The 15,640-nt window shown below is 41.4% G+C and overlaps 1 protein-coding gene across 1 annotated transcript in view; it reads left to right on the top strand.

Annotated features, from left to right (window-relative positions):
* opcml (opioid binding protein/cell adhesion molecule-like) overlaps positions 1–15,389 on the top strand; it is a 171,173-nt gene extending 155,784 nt beyond the window's left edge. Inside the window, exons 4-7 of the mRNA XM_054625995.1 lie at positions 13,094–13,231; positions 13,652–13,772; positions 14,723–14,874; positions 15,220–15,389. Coding sequence (XP_054481970.1) covers positions 13,094–13,231; positions 13,652–13,772; positions 14,723–14,874; positions 15,220–15,320 — 512 coding nt within the window. The 3' untranslated portion in view covers positions 15,321–15,389. The remainder of the gene's footprint in view (positions 1–13,093; positions 13,232–13,651; positions 13,773–14,722; positions 14,875–15,219) is intronic.
* Positions 15,390–15,640: the final 251 nt, after the last annotated feature.

Raw genomic sequence — 15,640 nt, 5'->3', positions numbered from 1 at the left:
ATTCAGCATGAATATAACTGACAATCCGTTGTACACATTGAGTAGTCTGATTATTTACTTAGAACACTTCTCTACTCAGGTGATAAGGAATGAATGAATCATATTTCAGCTGTGTAGTTTCAGCAAAACTCATAAAGTTTTACATACTAGTCAGAGAGGAATGTAAATAATAAAGTAAAAAAGTCAGTACCTGCATGTTAGAGCCAATGGGCAAGCTTGAGAAGTATGCGGGTGGAGCAGCACTGGACTGTTTACTGAGCCGAGCTTACACTGCAGTAAGAGGACACGATGGATGGAGACAAACGGAAACACACTGACTGAGGAGAAAGTGAGAGGGCACCCTGTGGTCAAGTGCCACGGTTTTGTCGCCACGTTCACCACCAATTAACTCAGTGAGTGCAGTCAGGTGAGGTCAGATCAGGCCACACTGGTTCCCACTGAGACTAACACAAGACAGCAGTTTGGGTCAGCAGTAAAGGAACTGAGAGTTACGGTATCATATGATGTGTAGCAACAGTCTTATACACATCCACAGCTTCTGCTTTCAAGTTTTCTACAGATTTTTAAACCAGCATCACTTCTATGAGCTCATTATTGTTGTTGACAGCATATTGGGGACATTTAGATTTGTTTTTCTGCTATCAAGTTATCTTTTATTTTTTTGAAAGTAACAATACATTAAAACAGCAACAATAAAGCCTAAATTATTTGGATCTGTGTCTGTAACTCTGGAGTGCAGCACTCTGGAGCTCTTAACAGAACGAAGATGATGAAAGAAAGTTGATTTCAAGTAAATTAAGCGCCTTAAACATGCAATTAAGAAAGACACTTACAGTGATTCATTATTATTACTCTTCATTTTCGGTCACTAATTGAATTCAATCTTAAAATTAGATGTTTGTCCGTGTATCTCTGCCTGTCTTTTACTTTGTTATTTATCCATTTAAAAATCTTGAAATTACTTTAAAAAAAGAACATATTCGGAACTAATTTGCATCTATTCAACGCCGTGATCTTTCTCTCATACAAATGCAAAGATTAAATGTTGTTTACACTCATGAGTCCCTTTGTTGACAATGAACGTTTTTTTTTAAAACAGCCTCAATTGTCCATCACGTAACTTTTTGTTTCCAAAGTCAGGTGAAATTGAGGCAGTCCCTTTACGCACAAACAGATGGTAATTGAGGGAAGGCTGGGTGGTTAATATTAAGGATGTATGCTAAACGACCACTTGAGCTTTAAAGGGCATATGGCACGAGACATACAGGAATTAAATGGCTAGCAGTAACAGAAGGCAGACATCTTCTTCACCTTTCAGCTGACAAAACAGCCTCTGCATAATATATTCCGATGCACGTTGTTCTGGTGGGAAGGAGCCAACTTTTGTGACTGTTAGTTTACCCAGTGGGGGCCTGTCATGCCGGTACAGAGTGTAGTTAATGCCTGCAGTTACACATTTCAATGTAGTAATTAGGATGGATGTCAAAGGGGATTACGTTATTTTAAAATGGCATGCATTGCTTGTGTATAAGGTCTGCACATGGCACAGCTGTCTGATAAACTTGACAAAGGCACTCTGATATAAATATATCCTGATAGCACCTGTTGCTCAGCATGAAAAAAAATGTGTGTGATGTAATATAATAAAGAGTTCAGGATATAACAAAAGATTAGAGAGCAAAGATTCAATCTGTGGCTCAGAAAGCAGGATCAAATAGACAAAACAAGCCTCGGGCTGATGTCTTTGAAGAGCAGTCACAGCAATATTAAGTTAGCTGTTCATGTTTGGGAAAGCTAATAAAGGACAATTCTGTTTTTATTTCTCATAGTTCTCACTTAGTGTGATGATGACTGCACCTACGTCCTCAGTTGTAGCGGTATTAGGAATCAAAACCTGGGAAAATAAAGTATATCAGGACAAATGATGGGCCTCCGAAAGCTTTCAGAATAACCTTCAATTTAAGATAATTCATCAGTGAATACAAGAAACAAGCATGCTAACTAAGCCTTATTGTTATCCAACGAGCATCTGTATAGCTGCAGTAATAACAAACATACGTATAATTCCATATATGGCACGATTCAATTTTAAGAGGGGCAAAACGATATGAAAAATTACAACTCCGCTCGAATGGCCTCAAGGAAGTTCTGGCAAACCGTGAGACGACTCAGAAAGGGGAAACAGGGCTTTTCTCAGGCTGTGCTCAGCAGGGGGGGAGAACTGCAGACCCGGACTGGGGATATTGTCGAGCGGTGGAAAGAACACTTTGAGGAACTCCTGAACCCGACCAACACGTCCTCTGTGGAAGAGGCAGAGTCTGAAGACTCAGGGGAAGACTCGTCCATATGCCTGGCGGAGGTCGTTGAGGTAGTTAAAAAGCTCTTCAGCGGCAAAGCGCCAGGAGTGGATGAGATTCGACCGGAGATGCTAAAGGCTCTGGACATTGTTGGGCTGTCTTGGTTGACACGTCTCTTCACTGTCGCGTGGAAGTCGGGTACAGTGCCTGTGGAGTGGCAGACCGGGGTGGTGGTTCCCATTTTCAAAAAGGGGGACCGGAGAGTGTGCTCCAATTATAGGGGTATCACACTGCTCAGCCTCCCTGGGAAAGTTTACTCCAGGGTGCTGGAAAGGAGGCTCCGTCCGATTGTCGAACCTCGGATTCAGGAGGAGCAATGCGGATTCCGTCCTGGACGTGGAACAGCGGACCAACTCTTTACCCTTGCAGGTCTGTTGGAGGGTGCATGGGAGTTTGCTCATCCAGTCTACATGTGTTTTGTGGACTTGGAGAAGGCCTTCGACCGTGTCCCTCGGGGAGTCCTGTGGGGGGTACTGCGGGACAGGATTTCAAGGCGCAGCCGGGGGAGGAGAGTTTCCGGTTTGGGGACCTCAGAATCGCATCCCTGCTTTTTGCAGATGATGTGGTTCTGTTGGCTTCTTCAGAACGTGACCTTCAGCACGCACTGGGGCGGTTCACAGCCGAGTGTGAAGCGGTCGGGATGAGAGTCAGTACCTCCAAGTCTGAGGCCATGGTTCTCTTCCGGAAAACGGTGGATTGCACCCTCTGGGTTGGGAGTGAGTCACTGCCCCAAGCGAGGAGTTCAAGTATCTCGGGATCTTATTCACGAGTGAGGGTAAAATGGAGCGGGAGATGGACAGGCGGTTCGGTGCAGCGTCAGCAGTGATGCGGGCGTTGTACCGGACCGTTTTGGTGAAGAAGGAGCTGAGCCGAAAGGCAAAGCTCTCGATTTACCAGTCCATCTACGTTCCAACCCTCACCTATGGTCATGAGCTTTGGGTAGTGACCGAAAGAATGAGATCGCGAATACAAGCGGCCGAAATGAGCTTCCTTCGTAGGGTGGCTGGGCTCAGCCTTAGAGATAGGGTGAGGAGCTCAGACATCCGGAGGGAGCTCGGAGTAGAGCCGCTGCTCCTTCGCGTCGAAAGGGGCCAGCTGAGGTGGCTCGGGCATCTGATCAGGATGCCTCCTGGACGCCTCCCTTTAGAGGTTTTCCAGGCACGTCCAACTGGTAAGAGGCCCCGGGGTAGACCCAGAACACGCTGGAGAGATTATATATCTCGTCTGGCCTGGGAACGCCTCGGGGTTCCCCAGGAGGAGCTGGAAAGTGTTGCTGGGGAGAAGGACGTCTGGCCCCGGATAAGCGGAAGGAGATGGATGGATGGATGGACAACTCCGCTAGTCCATGTCGATGTGCCCTTTAACCCCAATTTGCTCCCATAGGCGGTATGAAAGGGGGTGAATGATTAGTTAGAGTCCTGATGAGCAGGTGGCACCTCGCACGGTAACCCTGTCATCAGTGTATGAATGGGTGTTAATGGGTGAATGATGACATGTAGTGTTAAAGCAGTTTGAGTAGTCGGAAGATTACAAAAGCCCTATACAAGTACAAGTTAATTAACCATTTAAAGGAGGTTAACTCTTTTGGTCCAGGTGACCTTTGGTCCTCCAGTTCATTTTGAAGAGGTGATACACAGTGTTCTGCACAGCAATGTTGATTTTGTTTGTAGATGCAAAGCTGGAATTTCATCCATGGACAGGTCTGCTCCTTCCAAGTCTCAAAACGTCCCACTCTTTGCAGCCGCCATTGCTTTATTTTCCTCAAAGGGATTTTGGTTGCTAAATATGGTCGCCCACCAAAGTGAATGTTGATGAGCAACTTCAAGTCAAGTCTCAAGTCTCCTATGGTTGTGATGAGCATATGGTAACCTGCTGCATGTCACCTGGTCTGCTTAGAACACTGGACAGTATGTATGGTATTACCATCACTACTTTATTTATTAGCATAGGCATGCAATAATAATAACTGTAACCTGTATTGTAAAATTACAACACTTGAGACTTAATAATTGAGTGTAGATGACATCCGTCTGGCCTCTCAAACCCAGTTTTAAGGAGACCTAATAAGCATTTAGCTGTACTTGATCCACAATAAACCTGTGGCAAGCTCACAAACAAATAAATTAATTAATAAAACATTGTTCTTATGTCCCAAATCTCGAGTCCAATCGAGTCTCAAGTTTTTTTAGGGCAAGTCACAAGTCAAGTGTCAAGTAACTGTGTGTGCCACTTGCAAATATATTATAACCCATGGTCTGAAGAGTTACAACTATGACTGAATTTTCCTTTAACAAAACGTTAATATTAAAGCCAATATTTATTTTGCCTGATTCCTTCCATCGGGCTATGTTATACATATGGATAGTATGTTTGGACTGTGGCTTGTCGATTAAAAATCTAGGGACATACCATAGGAGCCACTTATTTGTAAAAGTACATTTTCAGCATCTCAACAAAACTGGCTAACACATTTGGATATTAATGTTTGTCCGGTATTTCCCTTCAACCTATACACAGGCTACATGTGAAAATGTTAATGTTGTTTGATAAAGATCAAAATCTATTGTATCTATTAAATAAGAATATACTGATATGTAGAGGCAATAATTCTTACTGAAAAATGCACAAACATGAGCCAAACATTGGCTCACTACATTGTTTGCCTTTCGTTTACACACAACGTTTCATTGGCACACATTAAATATTTACATAATGTACTTACACCCTGTTTTCTCTGAAATACTCAACATGTTGTCTAACCATAGGAGCAGTATTTGGTATCATATTAGATACCAAATACTGCTCCTATGGTTAGACAACATGTTGAGTATTTCAGAGAAAACAGAGGCTTGGATATTCATACGTGTACAGGGACTACATTTATATTTTGCAGAATTAGGTAGAATGCAATTTAAACTAAAAACCTCTGTTAAGATGTGCCATGAAAATGTTATTTAGATCAAATGATTTGACTGCATTTGGTTGGTATATATTATTTAAGACATAAGAGAAAACCTTAACGCTGCTCTGTCGATATCACGCTACAATTGCTGTGAACATTCAGACTGCAGGACTCTGCTCTCTTCTCAAGTCAAACGCCAAAGGTCTTAAGGTAAAATGTACCTTCTGCACACACCTTTATGCTCATAATGTCAGGGTATGAAATACATTTTATGTGTATATGATACAGTATTATGCATATATCTGTTTTCTCATGGATGTGAATGTCCCCAAGAGGTCTTAGTACTGATTAGGCTTTCATTGCATGTGTGTATGAACAAATACCCTCCTCCTTTGTGGATCAGGAGGCTCTGTAAGTCATTTTGCCGGCATCAGGGGATTTCAATCTGATTATCAATCAAGGACATGTCTATCATAGAAAATATCTGTTGAGCAGCAAAGATGGAAACACAGGTTATTGCTTGACTTTGTTCTACAGGACAATCACATGCTAGGCAGATGGGGCGTGTACTGTAGGGGATTTTTGCAATGGTGAATTCATGTTTAAATGAATATTTCTTAAATATTTCTTTGGTCTTGCAGAATTCAACCCAAACAAATATTGGAGTATTGTGCTTGTCTTGTTTGAACTTAGAAGCAGCACTCAAACGGTCCATCGGTGCATTGATTTTCTGATAGGATCATGTCAATTTCTTGTTGTCAGTGGTCAATGCCCCCTTTGAATGCAAATGAGCATTCTAAATCTATTCACCTCTACACCTAACAGTCACTGTTGTTACCGGATACATTCACTCATCTGTAAAAGCTAGTTTGTTAAAAAACTATCATATGCAGGATGTACAAATTGTCCTAAATAAGAAAACAATGGATGACAGTTTTAATTTAAAATTAAGCAGTAAACTATCATTAATTACACTCTTGTTTAGGGGTTTTATTGCAGAAATAACTGTGGTTTTGTTTCAAAATAGCAGGCTGTTGGGTGTAATAAGAGCAGATTGGCAAAAAATAACAGCAGCAGCATAAGAGAGAAAAACTCCCTTTAACAGAAAATCTTTTGTAAATATGTGTTTTTACATTTCAGTTTAATGCAGCTGTTGATTAAAAGTAATAGTAATTTTACTGTTGTAGTCATTTAAAAAAATATTTGTGTTGCAATTGTTGAAATTAGTGGGAGTAGTCAGAAATGTGCTCTGCCCTGAGACCAGCTAATGGGGTGAGGGCTGGAACATTACGGAATTCCCCAAAACACGGTTCATTAAAACCATAGCACTGGTTGATTTTAAGGAATCCTCTTATTTACCAAAGGTCTCAACCAATATTGTTTCCAGTATTCAGACAAAGCATTTAAAATGCTTTAGTGTTTAAGCCCCTGATAAAGCATGACCAGCAAGAAGAGTAGTTTTACTTTTGTGAGTTTGATTTAAAGTTGGATTTGCAAAAGAATGCAGACTTGCAGGAATGTTCACCTGCAACAACTGCATCAAACAATTAAGCAGCAGTAAAACTGCCACAGCAGTAATGCGCTTGACCCTATGGGACTGGTGCTTTCACAGCAGCTCCGCAGCAGTGTGGTAATTGTTAAAGCCTCGTGGGACATGGATGTTGAGCAAAGTCCTGTCGTCGATGCATTAGTCACGTTGTGGTGCTATAAACAAAGGAGAGGACTAAAGGAGGGGAGAGACTACTCAGAAACAAGAGCAGCCATGGCTTCCAGCTAATGTAAAGCGTTCATAAATAATCTGTATAACTGAAGCTATCTTGCCTTTTCATTGTGCCTCTTCATGGACCGATCCCATCCAGTATCTGCACAAACCGCTGTACAACATCAATGCTGCCAATTATGTTTCTCTGCCAGTGGACATGAAAAGGCGCCGTTATTGCCGTGCAGATAAAGATTTTCTGTTAAGTTATTTTTGAGTTGTTTTAAAGACTATTTTTGAACAGTTGTGTTGATGACCAAAGGTTTTCAGCACCTGAGACGTCTTTTTTTGTAAGTATGGTTCTCTGTAAAGCCTTATTCTCCCGACACCATCACATCACATCTGCGACTGCGATTACCATTCTTATGCTTTATCTCTACATCCGCTGTGAGAAACGCTCCGAACCCTGCCTTCATGGCAAAGACTGGAAAGACAGGGGGGAAAAAAGCGACATAACTTGTGTGTATCTGGGGAAAGTGCTTCCCGTGTAGGTCCAGGAGGAGAGGGGCTGTAAGAGGAATGCCGGCTTCCTTTGAGACCAAACAGTGCCAGAGGATATGACCACACTAGCCTCCATATTGTAGAAGTGTTTCCACTCCCGGGGGGGCATGGAAGCAGTGGAAGGAGTGTGAACGTGGCCTAGAAGGTCATCAAAAAGAGATAAAGATGATGGTGGATGCAACTAAACTTTAGTGTGCCCTTCAACATCCAGACTGATGCCTCAGGCAGAGGTTCTGTGTGGGACGTGATGGCAAGGGTGAGGGAGAAGAGAAAAAGGCCAGTAGCCGGTGTCAGCACAAAAAATGGTCCTGAGGGAGACGACATGCTCCACAGGGCAGCTGGAGTGTCTGGCCATCAAATGGACCATAGACTGTTTCAAGTAGTGTGTGCGCTGGATACAGAATTCAGCTTAGACAGTGACCACAGGGCTCTGAAACGGTTTAGGGAGCATGGAGCTCTAGAATTACCTGCTGGCTGCTGTCAGCACAGACACACTGCTTCACATCAAGTGTTCTCCAGTGTCTTTTTCGGGCAAGGGACCTCATGTTCCACATCCCTGCTCTTTGAAAAGGCCCCGACCCACTCCACCACCACACACGTACACGTCTGTGTATTAAGCACTGCTTCTTGCACCAAAATAGATGGGCAGTTACATTATGCAGGAATGACACTTTAGATTTATTTGTTTTATTTCTTCCCGTGTTTGAGGATGCTGCTGCTCCATATTGATGCTGACAATAACACAGAGTGATTAATGGACTCCGTTGAGGCGTAGCTCCTTTACCGGCCAAAGCTTGCCAAAGTTTTACCTCCCTCCCCATGAAGAACTGATCACTGGATGAAAGTCTTAACGGTAATGACATAGAATTTACAGTGACTCCTTCTTAGGGTACATCTGGTGGTGACTAGTATGCTATTTTAAGCTTCCGCATGTCCCTGGCTGAACAATGTATGTATCTCGCTGTGTAGTTAATGATTCGGACTGAACATTTTCATTCCTATTTTGAAGTAATTTCCTCAAAGTAATTATTCTCTTTGATCAAAGGTTTCGCTCTATAAAATAACTGCTTGCCATAAGGAGACACCTTGGTTTTTTTTTGTTTTTGTTTGCTTTTAAGTCCAATAATTGACCCAACTCCTTCAATTACAAATGGCAATTGCAGTCACACCTTTGCGTCACCCTGAAAAAACAGACCCTCAAAAGTGTGAAGGTAGAGGCCGGTGCAACAACACAGAGATGTTAACGTTAATCACAGGGTGTTCTTTTCTGTCTTTGCCCTCTGGATAGACAGGCCTCCACATACAAACATGCTAATGTGGGGTTTGATCAGTGAGCAGATGAAATGATAAACAGTAGTAGTCATCAAAAAAACATCAGCTCACAACTGGAGGCTCTTTGTCTTTCAGCTATTAGCAAGCTAGATATTTGTAACAGTACAAACCCTGATTTTACCCTCATCTTAGTGACCTAGACGTTCAAGAAAGACTCTGTGTATCTCATATAAAATGTGTCTCAAGTGTCCCAGCTCTTTATTGTTAGCTACTCTATATGTCGTCAACGCTGAGTGAAATATTCAAGATTTTTATAGTTACACCATTCCATTAAGTGGAAGTGGGTGAAAGCATACTGTAATATACAGGCACTGACATCAATTACAGATATGTGACTGTCCGTCAACATTAATCCAGCATGATGCCTGACACTGCAGCAAAGAGAGCTACTTTGCTTCTTTTTTCAAGACGTAGGGAAGTTTCCCTTCATTTGTGTGGTGGAAGGTTTTTACACAGAGATGTTGAGTCAAAACTTTCAGACCTTTGTGAAATGCTGTCTATGTATATTTCTTGATTATTTGTGCCTTCTGATTAATTCAACATATGCATTAAATGATTTCTGTTTTTGTGTAAAAAGCATTGCGTCTGTGTGTCATTGAGACATTTTTCGGACTATTGGGGTATTGTACATTACATTACATTACATTACAGTCATTTAGCAGACGCTTTTATCCAAAGCGACTTACAATCAGTAGTATATTACATATCATTCACCCATTCACACACTGATGACAGGCTACCATGCAAGGTGCCACCATCAGACTCTAACTAACATTCATGCAACATCCAGTCCACACCGATGGCAAGCCTTCAGGAGCAACTTGGGGTTAAGTGTCTTGCCCAAGGACACATCGACTGCTGAAGCCGGGTATCGAACCACCGACCTTCTGATTGGAGAACTACCTTGCTCTCCACTATGCCACAGCCGCCTCACTTGTAATAGTGAGCCTTCAGAACAAAGGGCAGTCCCAGCACTAACTGCTGTGGTGGCTTGTGTTTAATTTTGCACCTTGTCTGTGGAACCTAATTTCCTTGTTTCACCGTGATTAATATTACAGTTAAACCTACATTTTTGTTCCATTTCATGAGCAGATTTACACAGTGCGGACAAAGTAAATGTTTGGAAGATCCCCATGTATTGGCTTAATTTCTGAGCTTGATGATTTCATAAAAATTCCACTGTTTATAAGCTATGTGTTACATTTTCTCAGTAAATCTGGACCCGTTATGTGAAAAAAGAAATTGATTAAAATAGAATTGTGAACTAACTTATCAGACACCAGTGGACATTTAATCTAACCTACACTTCTTTGGATTGTGGGAAGAAAACCCTCTTAGGCAAATTGAGAGCATACAAACTCCAGAAAGACCAATTCAGTAGATTTGAATCAAAGCCCTTCTTTCTGTAACACACCAGTAACCGCTTTGCAGAGGGACACTTAAACACATCTATATTAATAATTTGCATGCATTTAGTTTGTGGGAGCAAGCTTGTACATCCTGGGGCCAGATATTTGGAAATGATTGCAGTTTGAAAATCACAGCTTGTATGTTGGAAATTTGGTGAAACAGGCCCCTGGTTATAACATCAGGCTGAGGCGCAGTTCTTGTAGGATGGAATCATATATCAATAGTCACTGCACCATTTGCACTATCTCGGAAGCCAAACAGGGACCACATACTTCAACCAATGAAGGGGACATTTAAAGGGCCAGTGTAAAGAGTTTTTTGGCATCTAGCGGTGAGTTTGCAGATTACAACAAGCTGAAACTCCTCCACTATGGTGGCCGACACAAAAACATGAATGAGGTCAGTGTTTGGTTTGCCCCTTCCCGGCTACTGTAGGAACATGGCGGGCGGCTGCATGAAGGGGATCCGTTATGTATGTTGATAGAAACTGCTCATTCTAACAAAAACACAAAAAAACACAATGGTTCTTATGTTCATTAAAGAAAATATACCTATTAATATGATATTCCATTTCTGCCAATGGATCCCCTTTAATGCTACCCACTTTACCTTCAAGCAAATCCTATTAATAACTCAAATGAAATCCCTTAACTTTGCCTCCTCTGTGAAGTTAAAATTGGTGCCTGCCAGCTATTGTCAGTTAGAGGTCACCTTTTTGACTTTTTCAACAAATTGCCATTTATCGTCTGTAATGGACTTGTTCTGAAGAGAACCGGTTGCTTGTTTTCTGTCTTGGCACCAAGTCTTTTTTCAGCAATCCTTGGTCTTTTCTATTGCAAGGCTTGTAATTGGCCTGCAGTAATCTTTCTATAAAGGCTGCACATAGTGGCGCCGAAGCAGCAGAGCTCCTTAAGCTAATGGCTGATATTGCTGAGGTGCTCCGCCGAGTGCTTTTAGACGCTCATTTGTGCCGGCTGGCAGCCGGTACTTTAATGGCTCCCTTATTAGTCATCCAGTCATGCTGTACTGACACTGATGTTGCGCTAGAATTATGGCCATCGCGGCAGACCACTGATGTGGGTGTTGATGATGATGGTGATTGTTTTTATATTCATTCATCCAGAGTAATATGTGATGATCATGACTTCTTCATATCCATTCATCTGGGTAATTTAGATTGACATTTATGTAGTGATACTTGGATCGTAACCATGCATGGTCATTATCTTATACTTTTTTTGTAAATGTCCACATTTTGTCAACTCTGCTGTGTCTTCTGGCTGTTCTTACCAGGAATCAATAGTGTTTTGATTGGACTCTGTTCACTCCTGCTCTGTTCTCAAATTGTTGTGTGATTATGTGGACACATTATTGTTAACAATGTTGTAATGAACACATACACAAACAGGCTTAAGTATGAATCAGAAAGTTGTTAAAAAAAACCACACTTGTTCTTGCCCCCATTTGTTGTGACAGAAACTAACAGAGTCTCAGGCTGTCGTCACACTGAATCCGTTTTGAGAGTGTTCAACGTCAATTAAAAGACAATTATGTGATGACAAAATCACAAGATAAACATTTTAAACCAAGCTGCTTTAGCAAGCTGGAATACCGAATGCAATATTAATATTAATATCTTATCACTTTACTTTTTGAAGCATCTGTTGGTTTTTGGCTGGAAGGTTTCCAAAATATGAATAAATATGTTGAATCCACAAAATAGTTTAGTAGTCTGAATTCAAGACAATATTAACTAGTTATTATTCCATCAATTTAGAGATAATATTAATTTGAGGTTTTTGACATAATGTACTAAATAAAAAATAATGCAATATATTGTACATTGCAATCCAAAACGTAATTATAGATTATAAATATGACAGTAAAATTGCTTACACCCTTGGCCATCATTACAGCAGTCTCACAGCACCAGCCAGTAACTCAACAGCATGTTGTCACCCACAGTCTGCCTAATATGGTTATCCATGATGAGAATGTTCAATTACCTGTGCTAGCAGTTTCCCTGGTTACAGGCAACACGCTGATTACACCTAGCCCACTACCTTTCCCGTGAATCCCCAGCCAGCTGCAACAGTGTCTGCAGCAGAGGATTTGGAAAACATAATGGTATTATGCTAATGTTAAGATATTGCTGGATTGACATTTCTACTGATTGGGATTAGTGCTCCTATCCATTTCCCCACCCACGCAGCAATAGCTTAAGGTCTCTCCTCCACCAGAACATGCTTTTAACATCGTTGGTGTCAGGGGTAATTTGTGCTGTTACTCAAGTGGGCTTGTTTCGATGCAATTAGTTTATTTTCTTTGTGTAATGAGTGCATGCCCCGAGCTGTCTGCCCTCTGGAGACATTTGGAAACCAAGCAAATAACGAATTTCACACACAGACTGCAACTTTGGTCTGCAGATTTGAGTTTATTTTTCTTTGTAATTATAGATATTTCTCACAAGTAATTAAGATGGTAATACGTTTGCATATTGTCACATAAAAAGAAGACATATATAACAGTTTATGTTATCAAATGTATCCCCTCTGGGGACCATGAATGCCTGTACCAAATTCCATACTAATCCATTCAATAGTTGTTGGGATATTTTTGTCTGGACCAATGAGGTTGACCAACCGGTTGGCTGACGCTGCCATAGCTAGAGCCATTCTCTTCGTAGGTGACTAAGCATCTTTATACCTTGTGTCAATTAGAGGCTGCTGTAATTCAATACAATTCTATCAGGGTCATACAGGTCAAGTATCTGCCGATACTAGGACTTATCCACTAATGCATTGCTTCCTCTGTTTCTGTCTTTCTCCACAGGCACTCATAAGTTTGTGATGGAGGGGGAACATCTTGTGCTGACAGCCATCACCAAAGAGCAGTCAGGATCCTATGAATGCATTGCTTCTAATGACATTTCAAGCCCTGACGTCAGGACGGTGCAAGTCACAGTCAACTGTAAGGACCAAAACTACCACACAGTTCAAACATAATAGACTTAATGACCAGGACAGATATATCCTGAAATATAACCGGATTTTACCACTTTATTTTCTTTCCTTTTAATTTGACTGTTTTGTCTCACATGTACTCCTGTTACAAAATAAGCAGTTGTTGTTACAGTTATAGGATTATGAAATGGTTAACACGGCTTCAGAGGATGTATAGTTCATCAAGGCTGAGTGAAGGTTTAACTGGAAGCCGTCCCAAATCATTTAACAAACTCACTTTCTGCATGCTGGCCGCCGCTTGTTCCTCATTGTGTCAGTTCCCTTTTAAAGAAATAGTAAAAAGTAGGAAATTATAAGGAGCCAAAAACACAAACCAATGTGTTGATGTTCTCTCATTGTAAAAATGTTTTGTCTCGTTTATTTGTAGATCCTCCCTTCATTTCCAAAGCGAGGAGTACGGGTACTCCAGTTGGACAAAAAGGAATCCTGCAATGCGAAGCCTCTGCCGTCCCCAGGGCAGATTTTGAGTGGTACAAAGAAGACCGCAGGCAAGTTTCTCCTCTGAGCTCTGTGATTTCTACAGGCTTGGAATTGTTTGAAGTCAGTATTAGAGAAACATAGAGACACCCGTCGTGCTCTAGGGTGTGGACTTAGATTATTTGAAATAAGCCAGACAGCATCATTTTTGTTGATAAGTGATAGATTTTACACATATTCTGGTTGAAATAAGATTCTGCTTTTGATGTAATGAGATAATTATTCGTGCCCTGCATTTTTGTTCTCTCAATCGGCATTATATTGCAATAATGACATCACGAAAATCATTTTTTTTATTAATTTTTTCTTAACTCAGTCAAATCATTTGCAAAGCGGACACCAAAGGCAACTATAATCATTTCTGCATTTTAACTTCAGTGTGGTGTGGGGCTCGGTCGATTTAAAGGATATTATAGCATAATATATTTTCCAACTGAAAGCTGGAGGCTTGAAAGATGTTTATCAGCAGCCCCCAGAACTGGTAAGCTGATGTAAATGCAGGCTATGTTACACTGTTAAATGGTCCCTGACAGTGAGAGCAGCATCGCTTGTCAGTCCCCAAAAGACAACATCTGTCCTCAAGAACAAAAAGACGGAGGTCGCTGATAAATGACTGGTATTGTGCACAAATGTATGTACAGATGCTTCCATAAGGCAGTGAGCTGCATTCAGACAGTTAGCTCTGTTGTGAAACATGTTAGACTTTTACAGCCTTAAGGTGTAAAGGTATTTATACTTTCACATAGATACCAAACGGAATTTCGTTGTATCACTATAATGACAATAAAAATCTCTTTATCTTTATCTTATCTTTACATAAATGTTAAGTACGTCTACTAGAGATTTCACAAAAGGCCTGAGCAAACTCTCCTCAAAGGACTCAAGCAAAGCACTGTTGCAGTTCCTTTTCTTCACTGCTCACCGGCAGGAACATTGAGCGCATCTTCCCCTTTTATTACAGGCTCTTCAACGGACCAAACGGGGTTAAGATAGAGAATCAAGGTAAACAGTCGATGCTCGTCTTTTTCAACGTCTCGGAAGAAGACTATGGAAACTACACTTGCGTCGCCGTGAACACCATGGGAATCACTAACGCCAGCATAATCCTTTATGGTAAGAATATAAATGCGAAATTAGTGAAAAAGTAACACACTCAGGTTAGCAAAAGTGTTGATTATGTTCAAATTATTGTTATTTATTTTCAAGCTGATTTTTAACAACTGTTCTTGGCATGCTAAATGAGCTGCACACACAAAGCAATCCTGACATGAAGGTCACCCGTTGTATGTTTTGTCACTAGTTTCCATGGCAATGGCAGCACCGATGCATAGGTCTGACTTGGCTGACACATCCACATGCAGATTGGAATTCCAGTTAATCACAGTTCATAGAAGCAGAGCTGCGGTTCAAGCACTGATTAAAGCCGCACTGACGTTGGATTGTGTGGTCTTCCTGCAGGTCCTGGTGCGATGCACGATGTGAACGGGGCCGCCGTGTGGCCCCGCCCCTCCGTATGCCTCCTGCTGACCGTGACCTCACTCTACCTGCTAAAGTTCTGATGTGAAATGTGATGACCCTCAAGCTTCTCTCAGCATTGAGCAGCAAGAACAGACTATTAGTCCTATTTAGGGAGAATGGAAATGTAAGATTGCCAGTGGTTCACCCTTAGTTTTCTTTATTTTTTTTTTCTGGCTTTGCATCAGTCTGTTCTCTGTTGGCTCGCCAAGAGAGAGCGGCGTCAATCTGAGGAAGCGAAAAATTCGAATCATGCACTAATTTGATGATGCTAGAACTACTGAGTTTGTGTCCCCCCCAAAAAACCTTTTTGTATGTGAAAAGGAAAAAAGAAGAAAAATACATGTAACTGTTGATAGTTGAC

The sequence above is a fragment of the Anoplopoma fimbria genome, chromosome 24 (assembly GCF_027596085.1).
Source record: "Anoplopoma fimbria isolate UVic2021 breed Golden Eagle Sablefish chromosome 24, Afim_UVic_2022, whole genome shotgun sequence".
NCBI lineage: Eukaryota > Metazoa > Chordata > Actinopteri > Perciformes > Anoplopomatidae > Anoplopoma > Anoplopoma fimbria.
The sequence above is the reverse complement of the archived record's forward strand: the minus strand, read 5'-3'. Positions and strand labels throughout refer to the sequence as shown.